At 49.2% G+C, this 24,124-nt stretch overlaps 1 protein-coding gene across 1 annotated transcript in view; it reads left to right on the top strand.

The window, feature by feature from the left end:
• Positions 1–22,276, top strand: part of DEGS1 (delta 4-desaturase, sphingolipid 1) — a 68,280-nt gene extending 46,004 nt beyond the window's left edge. The window contains 6 exon segments of the mRNA XM_030195963.1: positions 15,505–15,620; positions 15,622–15,829; positions 15,832–15,999; positions 16,002–16,139; positions 16,142–16,250; positions 20,030–22,276. Of these exon segments, the coding sequence (XP_030051823.1) occupies positions 15,505–15,620; positions 15,622–15,829; positions 15,832–15,999; positions 16,002–16,139; positions 16,142–16,250; positions 20,030–20,171 (881 nt within the window). The 3' untranslated portion in view covers positions 20,172–22,276.
• Positions 22,277–24,124: the final 1,848 nt, after the last annotated feature.

The following is a 24,124-nucleotide window of genomic DNA, read 5'->3' as shown; positions in this document are numbered from 1 at the left end:
ATGTTTGAGTGATGCAGATGATTTGCTTGTTAAAAAAAAATGCATTCCGTCTACCGGCACATCATCTGAGAAGACATTTTTCTATTGCAGGAAGAACTCTGGAAGACAGGAGAGCTAGACTGAATCCTGATATTGTTGATGACTTCTTATTCAATCCACAGGTTAAATCATAACCGTGCTTCATAGGCTGTATTTCTCCCCTGCTAGGGTATACAGAGTAGGTTGTATTTTATACCCCTGGACATTTTAATAGGGTGGATTAGAGTCCCTTGGGGAATGTAGAGTCAGCTGTTGTTGGTGGGGGAGTGGTTCTAGTTGCTCATTGTTGTTTTCTATTTGTGATTTTATAAACAGTTGCACAGAATATTGTTCCTTTTTTATATTTTAATAAAAAGATTTAAATATAGACATGAGTGTTTGAGGCTTCTGCAGATGAGGACAGAGCCCGTGAGGACCGGGACAAACTTTGTCCCCATGTCATTCTCTACTGCATAGTATTATAACCTTTTCTGTTTAAGGTAGCTGGATGGTGCACCCCTTCCAAAAGTCCTGGGGAGAACACTGAACTTGGTTTGTGGCGCCCAGTAGCAAGATGGAGAAAGTTGTAGTTGTTGGCATTGAGTGGTGAGGAAGATTTTATAGTGGGTGGAGACTCAGAAACAGAATGAGGATTGTGGTGGTTGAGGGAATCGGTAAAAAGAATGTGATGGTGGCTTAAGTGTGGTGGGGGAATGGAGAAACAGGGTATTGGAGGTAACACCTAAAATTTAGAGGCTGAGGCCTCGGGTCTATTAGCAATAATGGCAGCTGCAGAACTCCTGGGTTCCCATGATTCTAGGAATAATGTAGATTGTGCTGTAATTGCTGTGCCTGCAGAATCAGACCTAAAACTAGTTACCCTTGTCAGTTGACATACTGTGCCCAGTTTGGGACTGTCGGAAACAGCCAATTTCTGGTCTAGAGTATAAAGGAGGGGGGTCGTAAAGGGTAAATGTGCTCTTAAAGCTTGTGCAACATAGATAATTTTGTGATCACTGAGTTTACCATACAGAGATGGAAAAAGTACTCTGGCTAACAAACGCCCTAGAAATGCAGAACTTTCTGTCACCAAGTGATCATGAGTAGCTGCAACAGGAAATGATAAACAGCATGGTTGTAAGTTGAGCCACAGGCTAGAAGAGTTCTGCAGAGGCTTACTCCCCAACCCCCTCCCCTTGCAAATAGAGAGAAGGTTGTTTTGAAAGATAATGAACATATATAGCTTTTAGAGCAGAGGATCTCAACTCTGTCTTCAAGACACACCCAGCTGGTTTTCAAGATATCCACAGTGAATGTGCATGAGCAAGATTTTGCATACATTGCCAAGCAAATCTAGTACATGAATGTTAATTGTGGGTATCTGAAGCTGGATTTGTCCCAAGGACAGGATCATGGGAAACCATTTTAGTTCAGAATTTTTATTCCTTTCAACTCAATGGAATATAGAAAAATTGTAATAATGAATATTTGGGTAAAATAACTCTGAAAATTTAATCGAATGGGAGGACCAAATTGGAATGGGGAAGGGGGGAAAAACTAGGGAAAAGCGCTTGGACAAGCAGGCTGGGATTATACTCACAACTAGGTCAACATCCGCGTCGGCCTGGGAACCGGCATTTGCCATAGCAAAAAGAAAAAAACTTTGCTACAGCCTTCTGGTGCGCATACATGGACTGACTTCCTGGCTGCCATGTGAGTGCATACCTCAGTTTTCTTTTTTCCACGACAAGGTGCGACAGGTTTATTCTGTGCTCTTTGTAGTGCCCGGGAAAAGAGCCTTTCTCTTTTTTTGATTCTCAACTTCGTTGTGTGTTTCTTCCCCCCCCCCCCCCCCCCCCCCCCCCCCCAATTTATTTATTTTTCTTTAAAAATGTTGTTTGTTTCCTTTCTTTCTCGACGGCAGTCTGGTTTCTACCCTTTTTTTTGTGACCTTTTTACTTGGGCACAATCAAGTCTTTTGATTTCGCCAGTGCCATTTTCCTTCAGTGTCATCAAAGACACCCAGCAGCTTCAAACGTTGTACTCTGTGCAACCGGACCATCTCAGGTATAGATACTCATTCTTGGTGTATTCAGTGCCTTGGGTTATTCAGTGCCTTGGGCCCAACCATAGCCCAACTCGTTGTGTCCTTTGTCTCGTATGAAGAAAAGGACCCAACTTGCTCGAGAGGCCCAACACGAGAAACTTTTTGGGGCTCAGTCAGATTGCACTAAAGTTGTCGTTAGAGCCGTTCCCTACCGAATTCCATAGCGAATCGGTAGGGAATGGCAATGCATCAAAGAAAGGGTATGCAAATGAGCTGCTCATTGCAGCTCACTTGCATTCTCTAATCCCTCGTAAATGGTCGGAGAATCGGCCGGTAGAGCATGCGCAGAGCAGCCAAGCGTTATGCTGGCTGCCCTGTGCATGCCAAGGACGTAAAAAAAAACATCAGATGAGGGCGGGCCAAGGAGGAAAGAGGGAAGTCCCGAAGCCAAGCGATCAGCTGTTTCCCTGCTGCGGCCAGTGCAGCGCCTCACACGGGGGTGAGAGGTGCTGTGAGGGCCCGGTGGAGGGGGAGCAGCAGCGGCGACGACCTCGGGGGCGGGGCCACGGGGGTGCAGAGGATGGCGGGGAAGCTGTCATTTCAAGAGGGGGGAGTGGCAGCGGCCTCGGGGGGGGGGGCAGGGTTGCGGAAAGCTCTTTCAATGCAGGGGGGAGTTGCGGCGGCGACCACGGGCGGGGGGGGGGCGTCGGAAGGGAAAAAGAAAGCAGTGCTCGTCAGGGACTTCCTTGAAGGATGTCAATGTTAGGCACAGATGCGCAGCTTTTTTTTTTCCTTTCCCACAGCAGCCCCTGCCTATGAGAAGTGCAGACCTCACGTTAGGGTTTCCACCTTAAGGGGAATCGGTAAACGTTAGTGCATATCATAATAGCCTTGCAATGGTACTGCAGCTCATTATAATGATTTGCATTCCGTTTTCGTTAGCTGCTACTGTGATCGGGAAATGGTGTTTGGTGCATGCTGGGGTTTACTACTTGCTCGTTAAGTTTAGTGCATCTGGGCCTCGGTCTTGTCCTTCGACATCTGGATCGGTACCGAGGTCAGTGGCGTCGACATCAAGGGACGCATCAACGTCAGGAGCAGAGGTACACATGGCGACATCTGGATCGGTACCGAGGTCAGTGGCGTCGACATCAAGGGACGCATCAACGTCAGGAGCAGAGGTACACATGGCTACTGAGAGGCCAAGACAAGCTGGGAGCAGTGAGGCATCGAGTGGGTCTCCACCTATCTCGAGGCCTCCTGCTGTGCAGACGCCCCCCCCCCCCCCCCCCCGGGGACTGACCATCGTCGGACACGACACCGAGGAACCTCAGTGACAGGCATTGAGTGAAGGCTAAGAAGCATCGTCACCGCTATCCCTCGACACACTGTGCTGGGAGATCCGGGGCGTTGAAGGATTCGGCACCCGAGAAGCATCGGCCCTACTTTCAGAACTTCTGGAAGGACTGCTGTGCCACCTTCTGCAGCTGCATCTGACCCTTCTGCGGTGAGGTCCCCGTCCTCGATGCCACTTGCGGCTCCTGTGTTGGCTGCCCATTGATGTCTGTGGAGGAAGCTTCACCGCAGTCCACGCGTGTGTCGGCCCCTCGACATCGCCATCGAGGACGTCAGTCCTTGGCATCGAGGCAGGCTCAGTCTCGGCGATCCCTTAAGGAAGTGCTTTCCAATACTGAGGAGGAGCACTCATGGGAGTCAGAGGAAGATCCCAGGTATTTTTCCTCCCATGAGTTTTTTGGGATTCCCTCTGAACTTTCCCCTCCACCTGAAAGGAGACTGAGGGGGGGATGCACAAAAGTCCTCGTTAGAGCCGTTCCGTACCGAATTCCATAACAAATTGGTATGCACGAAGGAAAGGGAATGCAAATGAGCTGCTCGTTGCAGCTCACTTGCATTCTCTAACCCTTCGGAAAATCGGCCCATAGAGCATGCGCAGAGCAGCCAAGCGTTATGCTGGCTGCTCTGCGCATGCCAAAGACGTCAGGGAAAAAAACCAAACACGTCCTTTTATGGACGTCCTTAATTGACGTCCTTGCCCCCCCCACCCCGCCTGAGGTCGCTGCTGCTCCCCGCTCCCCCCTGCATTAAAATCATAACTTTAGGCAGCCCCCGGCCCCCCTCCCTCCCTCCCTTCCTCTTTCTCCTCTCTTTGAAACAGCTCTCCTCGCCCCCCCCCCCAGAGGTCGCCGCCGCCGCCCCCCCCCCTCCGTGTTACCGGGCCCTCACAGCGCCTCTCACCTTTGTGTGAAGGCGCTGCACGGGCAAGAACAGCTGATCGCCTCTTCGGACGTTCCTCCTGGGCCCGCCCTCGTCTGACATAAGTAACCTACGTCAGATGAGAGCGGGCCCAGGGGGAAAGGAGGGATGTCCGAAGAGGCAGCGCCTTCACACAAAGGCGAGGGACGCTGTGAGGGCCCGGTAAGACTGAGGGGGATGGGGGGGAGCGGCGGAGACAACCTCGGGGGCGGAGGATGGCGGGAGCTGTCGTTTCAAAGAAAGGGAGGGTGGCTTGGGGCTGCCTAAAGTTATGATTTTAATGCAGGGAGGAGAGGGGAGCAGCGGTGACCTCGGGCGGGGGGGGGGGGGGCAAGGCCGTCAATAAGGGACGCTCTTGACGAGCGTTTTGTCCCCTCCCCGATTTTTTTTTTTTTTTTGACATTTAAGTTTTGAAAACCGGACAGTCCCAATGAGAGGTACAGCTTTCCCGGTGTTTTCCAGCGTTAGGGCATGCGGAAAACCTTAGTGCATCTCATTTCAATATGGTTTCTACACAGTTTGCTCATCTGCATTACATTTTCGTTGGCTGCTACCGTCGTCGGAAATTGGGCTTTAGTGCATGCCAGGGTGATCTACTTGGTCGTTAAATGCTCGTTAAAGGATTGTTTAGTTTAGTGCATCTTGCCATGACTCCTTCTGAGAGCCTCTCCTTTTCATCGTTTGTGCGGGAAATGGCTGAGGCCATTCCATTCCCTATGGAAGTAGAGGATGGCCCAGGGCTGAGGTACTCGAGGTCCTGGACTACATCTCTCCACCTAAGGAGGCAGTGACGGCTCCTTTGCATGAGGTACTCCAGAAAGTCTTTATGCGAAACTGGTTGCTCCCTCTGTCTGGTCTCGTGATCCCTAAGAAGACCGATTCCCAGTGTCGGATCCACGGTGAACCTGGGTTGATGAGGTCTCAGTTACCCCACAACTCCATGGTGGTGGACTCCGCCCTCAAGAGAGCCAAGAGTACTAGAGACTATGCCTCGGCGCCCCCAGGCAGAGAAGCTAGGACCTTGGATTCTTTTGTGAGGAAGACGTATCAGGCTGCTATGCTCGCTGCCCATGTCCAATCTTACCAGCTCTTCACGAGCGTTCACTTACAGAACTCGGTGAGGCAGCTATCTACCTTGGTTGATACCCTCCCTCCAGAGCAGGCCAAGCCTTTTTGCCAGGTGGTCAGGCAGCAAAAGGCATGCCGTAAATTCCTGGCCGGGGTGCTTACGACACTTGATGTGGCATTCAGAATCTCTGCTCAAAGTATAGCGATGTGCAGACTGTCATGGCTGTGTGTCTCTGACCTGGACCATTTGGTCCAGCAGAGGATGGCGGATGTACCTGCTACAGCCTCCTCAACCAGGAGGATTTTTGGAGGGATGTGGAGTGCTCCCTATTCCTATGCTAGGCATAGGTACACTCTGGCGTCCCGACAGCCTATTCACGCTTAGCCCCAGCATGCTCGTTCTCGTCAACAGCATGCGCCTAAGACCCCTGCTGCTCCCCTGCAAAAGCAAGGGACGGGCTTTTGACTGGCTCCAGCAAAGCATAGCCACAGAAAATGTGTCCGTACTGGACGACTTGCCGGTTGGAGGGAGGTTAGTGTTTTGTTTTTTTTTTCACCAAAGGTGGCCTCTCGTAACCTCCAAACGGTGGGTTCTTCAAATAGTCCGGTTAGGATACACACTCATTCTGGAATCCAGACATCCAAATTGCTCACCGGCAGCTCATTCATACAGCTCCCAGCACAGGCAGGTACTTGCAGAGGAACTCTCCGCCCTTCTAAAAGGCCCATGCGGTCGAACCAGTTCCACCAGGGGAAGAAGGGCTGGGATTCTATTCCAGGTATTTTTCTTGTGCAAGGGCCCTGAACAAATTCCTAGTCTGAGAAAAGTTCAGGATGGTTTCCCTGGGCACCCTTCTTCCCATGATTCAGGAAAAACGATTGGCTATGCTCTCTGGACGTAAAGGATGCTTAATTGCACATCTCGATATTTCCAGCTCACAGGAAGTATCTTCGATTTACTGAGAATGCAGCACTTTCAGTACTGCGTGCTACCATTTGGCGTGGCGTCTGTGCCCAGAGTGTTTACAAAGTGCCTAGCAGTAGTCGCTGTGCAGACTGGAAGTGCATGTGTTCCCTTATCTCAACGATTGGCTGGTGAAGAGCACCTCGGAGGATGGTGCTCGGGATGACTGTCCCATCTCACTCCTGTTCAAACACTGGAGTTCATTGGAGCACTGCTGGGCACGAAAACAGGTCGAGCTTATCTCCCCGAGACACAGGCAGACAACCTCCTGTCCCTGGTGTCCGCAGCTTGGCAGATGTAGAGACTCTTGGGGCACATAGCCTCCACAGTTCATGTAACACCCATGGCACGTCTGTATATGAGATCAGCTCAATGGACCCTAGCTTCCCAGTGATATCAAGCTGCGGGGAATATAGAGGATTTTATCCAACTGTCCACAGACTTTCACAACTCTCTTCAGTGGTGGATAATCCAGCCCACTTTGACCATGGGACGCTCATTCCAAATTCCTCAGCCTAGAAAGTGCTGACGATGGATTCATCCCTCCTGGGTTGGGGAGCTTGGTCCTTCCAGGAAACAGGTCTTCAGATCAACCTCCTGGAGCTACAAGCAATCTGGAACGCTCTGAAGGCTTTCAGAGATCGGCTGTCCAACCAAATTATCTTGATTCAGACAATCAGGTTGCGATGTACTACACCAACAAGCAGGGGGGCACCGGATCTCGCACTCTGTGTCAGGAAGCCGTCCAGATGTGGCTTTGGGCACGCCGTCACAGCATGTTTCTCAAAGCCACTTATCTGGCAGGCGTAAGCAACAGTCTGGCCGACAGGCTAAGCAGGATAATGCAACCTCACGACTGGTCGCTGAATATGAGCGTTGCCCGTAAGATCTTCCGAGTGTGGGGCACCTTCTCGGTGGATCTTTTTGCCACTCAAATCAATCACAAGGTCTCTCAGTTCTGTTCCAGGCTTCAGGTCCATGACACTAGTGTCAGATGCTTTTCTCCTACATTGGGGAACAGGCCTTCTGTATGCGTATCCTCCCATAACTTGTAAGGAAGACTTTGCTGAAACTCAAGCAAGACTGTGGAACCATGATCCTGATTGCACCCTACTGGCTGCGTCAGATTTGGTTCCCTCTTCTTCTGGAGCTGTCCTCCGAAGAACCGTGGAGATTGGAGTGTTTTCCAACACTCAGAACGAGGGGTCGCTTCTACATCCCAACCTCCAGTCTGTGGCTCACACGGCCTGGATGTTGAGACCTTAGAATTTGCCTCCTTGGGTCTTTCAGAGGGTGTTTCCCGAGTCTTGCTTTCTTCCAGGAAAGATTCCATGAAGAGATACTACTCTTTTTCAAATGGAGGAGGTTTGCCGTCTGGTGTGACAGCAAGGCCCTAGATCCTCTTTCTTGTTCTACAGAGACCCTGCTTGAATACCTTTTACACTTGTCAGAGTCTGGTCTCAAGACCAAATCCGTAAGGGTTCACCTTAGTGCTATTAGTGCTTTTCACCGCCGTGTAGAGGGTAAGCTTATCTCTGGACAGCCTTTAGTTGTGCGCTTCATGAGAGGTTTGCTTTTATCAAAGGCCCCAGTCAAACCTCCACCAGTGTCATGAGATCACAACGTCGTTCTCACCCAGCTGATGAAAGCTCCTTTTGAGCCACTGAATTCCTGCCATCTGAAGTACTTGACTTGGAAGGTCATTTCTTGGTGACTGTTACTTCAGCTCGTAGGGTCAGTGAGCTTCAGGCCCTAGTAGTGGATTCACTTTATACTAAGTTTCATCACAACAGAGTAGTCCTCCGCACGCACCCTAAGTTCCTGCCAAAGGTTGTGTCGGAGTTCCATCTGAACCAGTTGATTGTCTTACCAACATTTTTTCCCCCCATCCTCATGCTCACCCTGGCAAAAGCAGCTTGCACACCTTGGACTGCAAAAGAGCATTAACCTTTTATGTGGAGTAGACGAAGCCCTTCAGACAGTCCGCTCAGTTGTTTGTTGCTTTTGATCCCAACAGGAGGGGAGTCACTATTGGAAAACAGACTATTTCCAATTGACTAGCAGATCACATATCCTTCACTTATGCCTAAGCTGGACTGACTCTGGAGGGCCATGTCACTGCGCATAATGTCAGAGCTATGGCTGCATCGGTGGCTCACTTAGCCTCAATTGAAGAGATTTTCAAAACTGCAACGTAGTCTTCAGTCCACACATTCACATCACACTACTGCTTTGAGCAGGATACCCGACGCAGCAGTCGGTTTGTGCAGTCGGTGCTGCAGAATCTGTTCAGGGTTTAGAATCCAACTCCACCCACCTAGGCCCGTTTGTTTCTGTTCCAGAAACAAAGAAATAACTCCTCCAAGGGGAGGTGGATGGGTTTGGGATTATAATCCAGCCTGCTTGTCCTTTGAGAAAGCGAAGTTCCTTGTCATCAAGCAGATGAAGCCATTACGTAAGGTTATGTCCATCAACCAGCAGGGGAGATAGAGAGCACTCAAACTTTCACAGTGCCCTCTTGGCCAGCTAGCTCCACTGCCTCTTCAGTATTCTCTATCTCCCTTAGCAGGGTGGCTGCAGCTTGTTCGAGCTCCAGAAAAATCTGCTGGGAGGTGGTTCCTGGCTTGCCAGTTGTTAACCGGGGTGTTGGAGGCTATAGCAGCTTCACTTTAAAGGCACATAGGTTAGCCCTTTCCCTGCCTTACCCATACCTCTGTGGATGTGGACATATTGCCTTGCTTTCCCTGTCCTTACCCACCAACAGTGGATGCAGGCATATAGGTTCGCCCTTTCCCTGCCTTTCCCACTCATATGAGCCTCCGGAGTCTTCAATACCTCCGTTTTCCTCACAGCTTAAAAAAAAAAAAATTGTGTCGCGTTTTTAAACGCAGAGACGCTGGAACAGAGGTTTTTGACCTGATTTTCAGCAGGATCGTAGTTGTACACTAGATCCTTTGAGGTAAGAGTGTTTCCAACTCCTCCGGGGTGGGCCCGCGATCGGGGCGATTTTGGCGCGAAACCGCCATTTTGGATTTTACCGCCGTTTTTTCGGCGATGGCTGCGGACAATGTAAAGCGCTGTTCCACTTGTGGCAAGCGCAAATCAGCAGCAGGGCTCTGTAAATCGTGCTGTATTGGCGTAGGAGCCGGCCCGAGCATGGCGAGCGATGTTTCTTCCCGCTCTGAGCTGGCAGCGGGCGCCATTTTGCTTACACCGCATGGCGCGGCCTCTGTGGACACGGAGAGACCTGAGCCGGGTGGGGCACCTCGAGATGAGGTTATTTCAGGAGTGGCTAGCACCGGACAGGATTTGGGTGCCCAGGGTGAGATTTTCTCCCCGGATTTTGTGCTTTTGCTGCATAAAGCATACATGATGAAAAGAGCCCTTCCTCAAGGGTCACCTGAGGCTCCTCTGATTGCCCCCCCCCCCCCCCCCCCCCCGATGGATTCTGGCCTGGGATTGCCCAGTGAGGCTTTTTTCCCGGATGCTTGGCCTAAAGATAAGCGCAGAAGGGATAATTCCCCTTCAGATTGTGGTGCACCTTTTTCCCCCCCGTGGTCGGGGTGTGAGGATTCGGAGAACTCTGACAGTCGTTCTTGGTCTGAGGAACCAGAGTCAGGTGCGGATTTACCACAGGATCTGGATGATCCCTCCGCGGTGAGGATTTTCCACCGTGATGAGCTGCCAGCGCTTATTTCAGATACCCTGCAGGCCCTCTCGATTGAAGATCCTGACAGTGGCATGGGCTCCTCTGGTAATCCCAGGATGGCTAGTACCAAGAAAGCTGCTCGGGCCTTCCCTTTGCATGACTCCATCCTAGAGCTTGTTTCGGCTCAGTGGGCTGACCCCGAGGGACCTTTGAGAGTTTCCAGGGCCATGGGGCAGTTATACCCTCTGCGTGAGGGACATATGGCTCGTTTTCAAATGCCTACAGTGGATGCCCTAGTCACTGCGGTGACAAAGAGAACTACCCTCCCTGTTGAAGGAGGTGTTGCCCTGAAGGATGTTCAAGACCGTAGGCTGGAAACAGCGTTGAAACGGTCCTTTGAAATTGCAGGTCTCACTGTTCGGGCGTCTGCATGCAGCTGTTATGCTGTGAGAGCCTGCCTAGCTTGGCTGCAACAGGCAGTGGCTCAGCCCGGAGATGGAGCGGAGCCCTTCTGGATGTGGCTCCGCGGATGGAGGTGGCCTTGTCCTTTCTGGCTGATGCCCTTTATGACCTTGGCAGAGCTTGGCTAAACAAATGGCAGTAGCAGTAAAGGTGGCTCGCCGTTGTCTGTGGCTACGACACTGGGCAGCGGACATGGCCTCTAAGCAAAGGTTGGTGAAGTTGCCTTTTCAAGGACTTCTCCTATTTGGTGAGGAGTTAGAGAAAATTGTGAAAGTCCTGGGTGATCCAAAACCCCAGCGCTTGCCCGAAGATAGGCAGAGGCCTTCCTCTAAGGGCCAGGCGGTCTACTCGTACAGACCTCGCTTCCGTGAAGCTAGAAGGTACCGCCCGGGGCGTTCTGCTGGGTTCACTTCACGTGCCCATGGTCAGCAGAGGAACTCCTTTCGCTCGGACAAGCGTTCCGCAGCCAGTGGCTCAAGACCAGGAGTTCAGGGGCGACCCTCTCTCCTCGATGCCTGTCATCGGAGGACGGCTTTCCCTCTTTGTCGAGGAGTGGGCCAAGATTTCCTCAGATCAGTGGGTTCTGGACCTGATCAGAGATGGATACAGAATAGAATTCAACACCCCAGTAAGAGACGTGTTTGTGGAGTCCCGATGCGGTTCTGCCGTCAAACGGGCGGCGGTGGAGGAGACTTTACAAGGTCTGATTCAGTTAGGGGCAGTGACCCCGGTGCCTCCCGCCGAGCAAGGCTGCGGCCGATACTCCATCTACTTTGTGGTGCCGCGAAAAGGTGGGTCCTTTCGCCCTATTCTGGACTTAAAAGTGAACAAGTCCCTGAGAGTGCGGCATTTCCACATGGAATCCCTGCGCTCCGTCATTGCGGCGGTTCAGCCAGGAGAGTTTCTCACGTCTCTAGACCTGAAAGAAGCTTACTTGCACATACCGATTTGGCCCCCGCACCAGAAGTTTGAGGTTTGCGGTGTTGGGAAAACATTTCCAGTTCAGGGCCTTGCTTTTTGGCCTCGCCACAGCTCCCCGAACCTTTTCGAAGGTAATGGTGGTAGTAGCTGCTTTTCTCAGGCGAGAAGGTATCAGGGTTCACCCGTACCTAGACGACTGGCTCATCAGAGCAGACTGCAACAGAGAGCTTACAGGCTACAGCCAGAGTGGTCTCAGTACTGCAATCTCTAGGCTGGGTCGTCAATATGGCCAAATGTCACCTGTCCCCTTCACAATCTCTAGAGTTTTTGGGGGCCAGGTTCGATTTAGTCTCGGGATATGTGTTCCTACCCGAGCCAAGGCGGTGCAAGCTTCAGAATCAGGTCCGTCTGCTCCTGAGGATGCCCCGCCCGCGAGCTTGGGACATTGTTCAGCTGCTGGGATCGATGACAGCCACGATGGAAGTGGTACCCTGGGCGAGAGCGCACCTGAGACCTCTACAGTATTCCCTACTCCGGAGATGGTCTCCTATTTCTCAGGATTACCAATGCAGACTTACTTGGCTCCCTGCGGCCCGTCTCAGCATGGAGTGGTGGCTCTCGGACAGCATGCTGCGGCGAGGAGATGCCGCTGACACTCCCCGTTTGGTGCCTAGTGGTAACAGATGCCAGCCTGAAGGGCTGGGGCGCACACTGCAAGGGGAAGCATGCCCAGGGTCTATGGACACCCGAGGAGTCGGAGTGGTCCATCAACCGCCTAGAGTTGAAAGCGGTGTTTCAGGCGCTTCTGGTCTTTCAAGTGACCCTGGAAGGATTGGCTGTCAGAGTGATGTCGGACAACACGACAACGGTGGCCTATATAAATCGACAAGGCGGAACAAGGTCCAGAGCACTAGCCGCGCAGGCCGAACTGATTTGCCACTGGGCCGAGCTGCATCTTCATTGTCTGTCGGCAGCTCATATTGCAGGTCAGAGCAATGTGCAGGCCGATTATCTGAGCAGGCATCAGATCGATCCAGCAGAATGGAGTCTGGCAGACGAACTATTCCTGCAGATCTGTGCCAAATGGGGCAAGCCCGTGATGAATCTAATGGCGACAAGTGCCAATACCAAAGTCCCGTGCTTCTTCAGCAGACGGAGAGATCCTCGCTCGGCGGGGTTGGATGCCTTGGCTCAACCCTGGCCTCCGGGTCTACTTTATGTGTTTCCCCCATGGCCCTTGATAGGGCGCCTGCTCTGCGGATTCGGCTGCACCCAGGAGAAGTGGTCCTCATCGCCCCGGATTGGCCAAGGAGACCTTGGTATGCAGACCTCCGACAGATGCTCCTGGAGGCTTCTCTGCCGTTACCTCTGGTACTGAACCTCTTGACTCAGGGACCGGTAGCCATGGAGGACGCCGGCCGCTTTGGTCCTTACGGCATGGCTATTGAGAGGGCGCAATTGAGGGATAAAGGTTATTTCCACTCTCCTGCAAGCCCGCAAGCGGTCCACTTCCGTGGCTTATGCCAGGATTTGGTGCCTGTTTGAGTCTTGGTGTGCTTCCAGAGCCATTGTTCCAATGCGGCTCCTGTCTCGCCGATTCTGGACTTTTTGCAGGAAGGTGTACAAAAGGCTTGGCCTATAATTCCCTGCGGGTGCAGGTGGCAGCGTTGGCCTCCCTTCGTGGTAAGGTGGAAGGCGTGTCTTTGGCTGCTCACCCAGATGTGGCACGGTTTCTTAGAGGGGTGCTTCGGCTCTGACCTCCAGTGCGAGCACCCTGTCCAGCTTGGAACCTGGGGCTAGTTTTGAAAACCCTGCAGGCATCTCCTTTTGAGCCGCTTCGGCGAGCATCGGAGAAAGACTTGACACTGAAGGCCGTTTTTTCTGGTGGCCATTACCTCGGCGAGACGGGTGTCAGAGCTCCAGGCGCTGTCCTGTAGAGACCCATTTCTGCAATTTTCAGAGTACGGAGTCACGGTTCGGACCGTGCCTTCCTTTATGCCTAAGGTGGTTTCAGCCTTTCACTTAAACCAGCCTATTTTCTTGCCCTGTTTTTCAGAGGAAGAGTTTCCAGAATCTTTTGGGCAGCTGCACCTTTTGGATGTGCGCAGGACTCTGCTGCAGTATCTGCGAGTTACTAACTCTTTCAGGACTTCTGATTATCTGTTTGTTTTGCTAACCGGTTCTCGCAGAGGGTCTCCAGCGTCTAAAGCCACTATTGCCCGCTGGCTCAAAGAAACCTATCTTTTCAGCTTATCTGCTGGCCGGCAGGGTTCCGCCTGTAGCCTTTAAGGCACATTCGGCTAGAGCGATTTCTTCCTCTTGGGCTGAAACTGGAGCACTCTCTCTTCAAGAGATATGCAGTGCAGCAACATGGGCTTCTAAGCTCTCCTTTGCCCGACATTACAGGCTGGATGTGGCTGCCAGGAGGGATGCACGTTTTGGTGCACAAGTGCTAGCGCGTGGTGTGGCTTGTTCCCACCCTATCTAGGGATTGCTTTGTTACATCCCATACGTAATGGCTTCATCTGCTTGATGACAAGGAAGGGAAAATTAGGTTCTTACCTTGGTAATTTTCTTTCCTTTAGTCATAGCAGATGAAGCCATGAGCCCTCCCTGTATGATTGTCTGTATGCTGTGAATCTGTTTTTCAGGTTCTGTTCTAATTTCCTGAAGTTCCTTCCTTGGGAGAAGTTGGAAAACAATCTTCAGGATTCATGTTCAGTTTAAATTTAGGAGGATGTGTTCATTCCCTCCATGATGTTTTTTTTTTGGAGAATGTGTTGATTCTCTCCAGGAGGCGCGTGTGTTCCCCTCCAGTTCTATAAATAGGAGGATGAGTTCATTCCCTCCAGTGTGTTGGGAGGATGTGTGATTCCCTCCAGGAGGCGCGTGTGTTCCCCTCCACTTATACAATAAGGAGGATGAGTTTATTCCCTCCAGGAGGATGTGCATTCCTCCTTTGAGTTCATGCCCTTGTGATGGGCCATCGTTCGCTGTGAGGAAAGCTCTTGTGATTCCCATTGCGGTTTGCCATACTGCTTTGGAAGCTTCAAATACTGAAGAGGCAGTGGAGCTAGCTGGCCAAGAGGGCACTATGAAAGTTTGAGTGCTCTCTAATCTCCCCTGCTGGTTGATGGACATAACCCATACGTAATGGCTTCATCTGCTATGACTAAAGGAAAGAAAATTACCAAGGTAAGAACCTAATTTTCCCATACTTACTGTAGCAGGTATCCTCTGAGGACAGCAAGGTGATTATTCTCACAAACCCACCCACCTCCCTTTGGAGGAATTATTTCTTTGTTTATGCTTTAGACTTAACTGAGGTACGTGCTTACTCGGCGGGTGGGAAGTCAGTCCGCGCATGCGCTGTGCGCACTGAATGCTTGCCAGAAGCTCTGGCAAAGTTTTTTTTTGTTTTTGTTTTTTCTCTTTTTGCTATGGCAAATGCCGGTTCCCGGGCCAACGCGGAATTCGACCCAGTGGGAGAATAATCAGCCTGCTGTCCTTGGAGATACAGGTAAGTATCTTCGCTTTCTAGAGAAATAGACCCCAAAAATGTCTGTCTGCACTTATGTGAAAGAGGGATTTAAGCAGCTGCATCATAGAAACACTAAAACGTTGAAAAGTAGAGGTTAGGAATTACTTCTTTCAGAACTACTCCTCCAGTACAAACTTGCATGTGAATGTAATTCACTTTGAACTACTGAGATGTGAGCCTGAGCCAAAGCCATATTTCATCCTAGGCATATGTGCATGCCCTTGTATGCAAAAGGGGTTGGAAGAACCCATGAGCCATGCTTTTCTCATGCAACTGCATTTATTTAAAATTTGCTTCTGACAAGACTCCTCTTCACGGTGTCTGCATTTTTTTTTTTTCAGGGGCAGTTTCCTAGTTAGATTTTTGTCCCTTTCAATGCTACCACTTCCCTTTTTCTGGGGCATAAATGTTGAAGGTGTCACATAGATCTCAATCAGTTTTCCCAGGCCTTGCTTTGAGCTGTCAGAAAAGATGCTTGAATGAAACATGCTGAGTTTGTCAGTTTTGTTAACTTGGGCATTTCCATGCATTCTATAATCATTTTGTTTTTCCCCTTGCAGCTAAATATCCAGAGATTAAAGCTTTGATGAAACCAGACCACAACTTGATTTGGATCGTTACTTTGATGGTTTTCACACAGCTCGCTGGATTTTATCTTATAAAGGACTTGGATTGGAAAATGGGTTATATTCTGGACCTATGCATTTGGTAGCTGCATCAGTCACTCAATGACCTTGGCTATTCATGAGATTTCTCATAACAGCGCCTTTGGTAACAGCAAAACTGTGTGGAACCGGTTGTTAGGCATGTTTGCTAATCTTCCTATTGGGCTGCCTTACTCAGTTTCTTTCAAGAGGTACCATATGGATCATCACCGTTACTTAGGAGGGATGGCATTGATGTGGATATTCCTACTGACTTTGAGGGTTGGTTTTTCTGTACCCGTTTCCGAAAGCTCATCTGGATAATTCTTCAACCGCTATTCTATGCCATTAGGCCTTTGTACATCAACCCCAAGCCGATCTGTAAACTGGAAATCCTTAACATTATGGTTCAGTTCTCTTCGATTCTGTGATTTATTATTTTTGGGGAGTCAAATCTATTTTTTACATGATCATAGGGTCTGTACTTGGACTGGGGTTCCATCCAATCGCGGGACATTTTATAGCCGAACATTACATGTTCCTAAAAGGACATGAACCTATTCCTATTATGGACCACTTAACTATCTTACTTTTAATGTTGGTTACCATAATGAACATCACGACTTCCCCAGTGTTCCCGGAAGGAATCTTCCTTCGGTAAGTATGTTTTTCAGCTGCTTTGACATTCAACCATGTAATCTGATGCGGCTTCAAAGAGCTGATAGAAATTTTTGTGTACAGTGGTGATTTTATTTTATTTTTTTTAAATAGAAAAACACATCGTATACAATCTAATTAGAGTATTAAATAGAGCATGTTTTTGCTTTCATTTCTCAGGTGATAGTAGAGCATTAGCTTGCAGTTGTATGCATAGTTGCTCACCTTTTAGGAGACTGTCAGGGATCCGGGGCAGTTTTTTCCAGCCTGCCCATTTGTCTTGTTTTCTTTGCAGGCTGGCTAACTGGCGGGCCTCAAGGTGCTCTCCTTTACAGTGCTTTTTTGTAGAAAAAAGGTGCCGGTACTAATTGTGGGTGGGGTCACCACATGACTCCACCCCCACATTAGCCACACCCCTTATACCAGCCATGGCGCATATAAACGACGAATTGAAAAGATTATACTAATATGGAGAAAAAAATAACATGAGTTTTTTTTCATTATAAATAACTAGTAAAAAAAGGCCCATTTCTGACACACATAAAATGGGCGCTAGCAAGGTTTTCCTCGGAGTGTGTATATTTGAGAGAGAGAGAGAGTGTGTGTGTGTGAGAGATGGAGTGTGTGTGTCATAGAGAGAATGAGAGAGAGACAGCGTGTGTTTGTGTGTGAGAGACAGAGTGTCTATGTCTGTGTGACAGAGAGATGGAGTGTGTCAGAGAGAGTGTATGTGAGACAGTGTGTGAGCCCCCACCTCTCTGGTCTCAGGACCCCCTCCCCACCTCCCTCTCCTCTGCCCCGCCTCAAGCCATCCATGTCCAGCGACCCTCCCCCCCCCCCCCCCCCGGTGCATCAAAGCCCCTCGCCACCCGCAGCTGCCAGTGGTAACGGTGTCTGGGCGCTGCTGCTTCCCCTGTTGAGCAGCAGTGGCCGCTACAAAAAGAAAAGAAGAGATAATTGTTTTTAAACCCAGCCCAAATCATTCGCAAGTGCCCGAGTCTTACAACACAGTCTCTGCAGGCGCTCCTCCGGGGCCTTACTCCAGGGGCAGTGACGTGGAGGCGAGAGGAGAAGAGGCTGCAGAGACTGCGTTGTACGACTCGGGCATTTGCAAATGATTTGGGCTGGGTTTAAAAACATTTATCGCTTCTTTTCTTTTGTAGCGGGCCGCTGCTGCTCAACAGGAGAAGCAGCAGCGGCTAGACAGCGTTACTACTGGCATCTGCGGGTGGCGATGGGGGTTTGATGCGCCGGGGTGTGTGTGTTGATGTGCTTCGGGGGGGGGGGGGGGGTTCTGTGGAGTGTGCTTGTAGTTTTTTTGATGCGCCACTCCCTGCCACTTGCTCCAAAGTGGCAGGGAGTGGCACACTGACAGCTGATTCCCAGGCAGGGAATCCCCCTGCCTGGGAATCAGCTGTTACCGTGTTTCCCCGAATATAAGACACTGTCTTATATTAATTTTGCGCCCAAAAAGGCGCTAGGTCTTATTTTCAGGGGAGGTCTTAGTATTTCGGGGAAACACGGTTGGCCCGCCCACCTTCCCTCCGTCGCTCCTGCAACTACCGGTAACCCCCACCCAAGGTCGCCCCCCCCCCACCCGAGATGGCGCTCCCACCCGAAGTCGCCGGACCCCACCCCCCTCCGTCGCTCCGAAACTAACCTGAACTTAAGCCTCCTTTCACTTTCCTTCCAGTTCGCAGGAGCAGCAGGGCAGGCCTCTCCTTCCTTCCATGCCCCACCCTCGCCTGACGTAACGTAACATCAGGCGAGGGCGGGACATGGAAGGAAGGAGTGGCCTGCCCTGCTGCTGCTTGCTGCGAACTGGAAGGAAAGTGAAAGGAGGCTTAAGTTCAGGTTAGTTTCGGAGCGACGGAGGGGGGTGGGGGTGCCATCTCGGGTGGGGGGGGGGGCGACCTCGGGTGGGGGGGTTAGTTTCGGAGCGATGGAGGGGGGCCCGGCGATCTTGGGTGGGGGGGGCGACCCTACTTACCGGTAAAAGAAAAACTTTGCTAGCCTTACTTTCGGGGGAGGCCTTATATTTTCCAAGGGCACCAAAAACCTCGGTAGGTCTTATTTTATGGGGATGCCCTATTTTTGGGGGAAACACGGTAGTGACATCATCCTGGCTACGGAGCCTAGCTCAGCAACTCCAGGAGCCACAAGACACAAGCAGTCCTACATTAGAACGTTGATGGTGAGAATTATTATATAGGATTTCTGTAAGTTGTTACAGCTCCAGTATACCCAGTGCAAATAAGACAGCAGATGTAAATTCTCAATTGGACATATTCCAGACACTAAAATGAAAATAAAATGATTTCTACCTTTGTTGTCTGGTGACTTTGTTTTTCTGATCATGCTGGCCCAGTATCCAATTCTGCTGCTATCTGTCCTCTTAACTCCGTTTCCAGGGCTTCCTTTCCATTTATTTCTTTACTTTCCGCCTTTCTTCGTCATTTCTTGCCCTACATCCGTAAGTAAAAGCTGGGTCCTCCACAGACTTGATTGTCCAGTGGATCCAGTTTCTGCCTATTTTCTTCATCCATGTGCATGCAGTTTTTCTCCTCTCTTCCTTTTCCCTCATCTCATCTCCTTCCTCACTCTTTCCTCCTCTCCGTCCATCTCCTCCATCCACCCATGTCAACCAACCCATGCCCAGCAATTCTCCTCTCTCCCCTGCCACCTCGCCAGCCACCCAGGTTGTTCAGTGGATCCTTCGGGGCAGATAGGAAAGATCCTCAGTCTTTCCTGCCCGTGCTGGCGCTGACCCTTCCTCCGCTGCTGGATCACTTCAAATGGCCGCCGGGATTTACATGGGCGGCCACCAGGACTTCAGCAGAAGTCTCGCGAGAGAGTGAGCTGGCAGCGGGGGAGGGTCAGTGCCAGCAAGCAGGCAGGCAAGACTGGGGATCTTGCCTACCTGCCCCGAAGAATTGCCGCCTTCAGCTATGGGAGGAGGGAGGAGAGCCAGCTCGCCGTGAAGAACTGGCTTATGCGGCCGGCTATGGCAAACCACTGGACGGACCTCACAAAAAAGGTGCCGGTACACCGTACCAGCACAAAAAAAGCACTGCCTTTACCTTACCTTAATGCACTCTGGTGGTGTAGTGGTCTCTTTGGGGCACGAAACACCCCATTCTTTCCTGCCCAGCGCTGCTGCCGACCTGCTCACTGCTGGCTCGCTTTAAAATGGCTGCCGAGACTTCAAGCAGTGGCCTCGCAAGTCTTGCAAGGCCACCGCTTAAAATCTCGGCAGCCGTTTTGAAGCAGCGCCGACAGCGAGCAGGTCGACTAGGAAAGAATGAGGTTCTAGTAGCGCTATAGAAATAAGTAGTAGTAGGTTCTTTTTCTGCCCTGAAGAGGCTAGTAGACCACCAGTGGGCATTAAGGAGGGGAAGTGGATGGAGTTGTGTGGGTGGAGGGAGACTGGAAAAAAGATTGGAGGGACATACATGGGGGGGAGGGAAATGGGGAAACAGCATATGTATAGAAGGGGATATGCTGCTTGTGGATGGGAGGGAAAGGAAAGGGGACATGCTCATGGATGTTTGCTTTTTTGGAAATGTACATATTTTCATTTGTACTAGCAGAGTATGGGAGAAAATACATTTCAGTTACTTTACCAGTATTTTCACTGCTTATAGAATCTGCTTTCTTGGAGGTTCAAAGTGACTGTGTGGGGTAGGGGTGTGTCCTTTTTTTGTTGTTGTGGCAAATATGATAACCCTAGCTTTAATATGCTTCAATCTGTTATTGAATCTGTTTTTTATCCTTCTTTAGGTTAGAAAATAGCATCAGAATACTATGAAAATCTGCCACAGTACACATCCTGGATTAAGGTGCTTTATGACTTCATAATGGATGATACAATTAGTCCGTATTCACGCATGAAAAGAACACTGAAGGGTGATGTGAAACAGGATTAGACTTCATCCACTTCCAGCTCTGCATATCCTAAGTAACTATGAGGCCTCTAGCTTTCAATATGCACAAGTGTTGTGTATTCATTACAGTTAGTTTATTATAAATTAGTATTAAACAGAACAGAAGCCCTGCTTTACAATGCAACATTTTATAACAGCGATTTTTGAAGAGATTATTTAGATAGGTCTGTAGTAGTTTACAACTTGCAACTGTATTGGCTATAAATGGAGACATATTTTCAAAGCACTTAGACTTGCAAAGTTCCATAGGTTACTTATAACTTTGTAAGTCTAAGTTCTTTGAAAATGAGCCCCACAGTGTATTTTAACCTAAGAGTTGCACACTGTATGAAGACTCTCACAGAACTTGACAGGATACGTTCAAAGAAAAAACATGCTTTTCTGGTTGGTCTTTTTTTTCAGCATGTTACAGAATTGAGGAAGTGGCCTTTGTGCATATTTGTGATAACACTGTGCTGTTAAGAGAAGTTATCGATTTGCAAGGTAAAATTACCTGTTTAAAGTTTAGTGGAAACTTCAAATTGAGCTGTTACAATATGGGTTTATATTAATAAGAGCCTTGAGAGGATTAGTAGTAACACCAATGCAATGTAGTTTCACACATATAGTATAATTGAATTTAGCCTTTTCTGTGGCCAGATTGGCTTCTGTGTGAAGGTGCTTTTCCCAGACTCTACTCTCGTGTAGCTAAGAACCAGTCATTTCTAGCACTCCTGTATCTAACTTATTCAGATTTGGGAACAGTAACTCCTAAGATGTTTTGATTCATTCCTTTCTTTTCTATTCCCCACACACTTGGAATCATTGTAATTAATAGATATTTCCTTCTTGGAATTAAGGTGACTAAATGCAGAACACTTTATTCCTGTTCATATGTCATGAATATTTCTTGTTGCACTAACTCATGTTAGTGATTTGCTGTATGGCTGTAGTGCCTTCAGTATTCTTTGTAACCAAAACGGACCATCTAGAATGGCTCTAATGCTTCCATGTCTTTTAATGTGATTTAAAGAGCATGGTTTTGATTTTTGCCTTTTGGGCTCAACCATTATTTTAGTGACTTGCTTGAGGCTGTGTGTTGACCAGGGGTAAGAAATGTAGAGAAACTCTGGTATGAACTGAAACTCTTTAAGAGATGGGGAAAACTTTGGCAGTTTTGCCACTTTTTGGCAGCATTCTTTACTCCCCTCTGTTTCCAGCACTCTTCCTTCCCCTCACTGCATTTTAATTTGTCCCAAATATAGCACAGCTGCTGGCAACAACTTCCTCTTAGCTCTGTTGCAGCTCCTGCTTTCTGACTTAAGGCCCACCAGTATCCCTTCCAGGGACCACTATTCCCCAAATTATCGATGCTTAAACAACTGGCATCCAGAGTTTTTACAGCTCTTTGTTTAATAGCCTGAAGTCATTTTCATAAGATTATTTGATAATTTCGTAACTCTCTTTGCCCCACCAAACATAGTAGGAATTGGGCCAAAGCAAAACCTTGCAGTCTGCAATTCTTGTCATAGTAGATTTAGATTTGCTAAAGAAAACTGTTTTGATTGGCTTTTAGTGCAATATAATCTACATTTCTAGAAACTGAGAAGAATTTGAATATAACGTTGTCCTCTGTTTAGAAGCTAAGTTTGAACATAGGACTTTTTTTTTTTTTTTTCTACCTTTGAATCCTGTACCTTCTACAAGAATGTATCATATTTTTCTGTATTGAACAAATAACTTTTACATTTGCACTGGCCTTGTTTGAAATGGACAAGATCATTTCCCAGTTCTATGCAGATTAGCCATCTGGTCTAGAGGAAGAGTGGTTTTATTAAAAGAAGCAGAAATGGTTTCCAAAGTGGCAACCTGGATTTGCTGATGTGGATTTGATAAGATGTATGTTATCCCCATGTAATTGTAAAACTTTTTTCATTTGGCATTTTATTCAGTCAAACCTTTTCACTTATATGTAATGGTTGTATGTTAAAAATAAAGTAAGATAACAACAGAAGCTGTTATTTTCTTTTCAGTATGCTTTAGCTTTCTGTTGCAAAACTGATGTATTAATAGCTGTGGCTTCATTAAAAGATACCTTTTACATACTATTGTCTGCTTCCCTTCTTTTCCTGTAATTCTTCAGTGAAAAATTAAAATTCTGTTAGGTGCACATGTGTTCCGTTAACCTGGCAGAATGAAGAAAACAAATTGGAAAGCACATGATAAAAGCATAACACAAAATCCCTAATATAGGTGAAACTCGCTTTTGGCGAAGGAAATGTCAGACAGTGCACCCTAAAAAAAAATACACTATAAATACAATCAGATTTTGAAATCGGCATTAGACATCTATTAATGTAATAATAGTGGGTGGAAAATCCCTTAAAGAGCTCCAGGTAAACCCTTCAGTGCTGAAATCTCCATCACTGGCAAAAAAAAACTCACTCCACGTTTCCATAGCGTCCCACAGATCAATCCAGAGACTTGTGGGTTGTGTCCCTCTACCAGCAGGTGGAGATAGAGAAGAGAACCTCTGAGGTTTGCTATATGTGGACCTGTGCAGCTCTGGTTTGATCTGTCTACTGGTGTCCTTTGGGCCTAGTTAGGGGTTGAGTGGCTGTTGGTAGCTTCTGGTGTACCCTGGTGGTGCCAGATCCCTCCCGGTCCTCCCCCTACCTTTCCTCCGTCGCATGGGGCTGTTTGCCTGATCGGGTGTTGCCTTTCTCTCCTAAGTTAAAAAAAAAAAAGGTACAGTCTCTTTAAGAGACTGTTTTTGTTTAATCATACAGAGGAGCTAGATGGGCTGCCGAGTCTGTTTGAGGGGCAGGCGTTTTGTGGAGCATGTCAGTGCCTTCTGAGGTGGCTAAGCGCTGCTCCTGGTGTGGGGTCCAGAGAGCAACGTCTGGGGAGTGTGAGTCGTGCCGCCATCGCCCACAGCGGGTGTTCAGCGCGACAGGGGTTCCCCTCAGGCGTCCGGTGAGTCAGAAGCGCAGGGGATAGTTGTGGCGGTTTCCTTGGGGCAGTTAGTGCAGCGTGCGTTGGTGGGCGCCATTTTTTTCTCCTCAGGTGCGACCAGCTCCGCACATGGCGGTTGACTGACAGGAGTCACAGCGCACTTCTGTGGCACAGGCTCCGATGGAGGAAAGTAATTTAGAGGGAGCAGGGGAGTCCCTTTCAGTTCCTTTTTCCCCGGATTTTGTTTTATTAATGCACAATGCCTTTCTTCTGGGAGCTTCTCTTCAGGCAGCCCTGTCGCTTCCTCAGCAAACTTCGGTTGCTGCAGCCTCTCAGTCTTTCCTGCCAAACGTCCCCAGGTGGAGATTTTGGATCCTGAGGAGCTATCTGACACAGATGGCCCGGTTTTGTCTTCGGGCTCTCCCTCAGAATCATTGGATTTGGCAGATGAGGTCACCCTGCCTTCTGAGGAGGGGATGACCTGACGGCTGCCCACCTTTTTCGCAGGGAAGAGCTTCCCTCCCTGATTATTAGGGCTTTTGAGGTTTTGGCCATTTCACCCCTGAATCATCAGGGGGAACAGGTCCGGTGCCCTCTATTATGTCTGGCACCAAATGCCCACCTCGTGCCTTTCATGTGCATGAGACCATTTATTTTGTGGTGCCAAAAAAGGGTGGTACTTGGCGACCGTCCTAGATCTCAAGTTCGTCAACATGTCCTTTTGGGTTCGGCATTTCTGCATGGAAACCCTCCGCTCGGTGATCGCAGCGGTACAGCCAGGGGAGTTTTGACGTCTCTCGATCTCAGAAGCCTATTTACACATTCCAATTTGGTCTCCCCACAGGCGTTTTCTTTACTTTGCAGTGCTCGGACATCAGTTTCAATTCAAAGCGATGCCCTTCAGCCTAGCCACAGCACCTCGGATTTTTTCCAAGGGTCCTATCTCAGAAAGGAAGGGATTCAAGTCCATCCTTATCTAGACAACTGCAGGGCGTCTTCTT

This window comes from Microcaecilia unicolor, chromosome 3 (assembly GCF_901765095.1).
Source record: "Microcaecilia unicolor chromosome 3, aMicUni1.1, whole genome shotgun sequence".
NCBI classification, from domain to species: Eukaryota; Metazoa; Chordata; class Amphibia; order Gymnophiona; family Siphonopidae; genus Microcaecilia; species Microcaecilia unicolor.
Note: the sequence above shows the minus strand (reverse complement) of the source record. Positions and strands in the feature narration are given on the sequence as shown.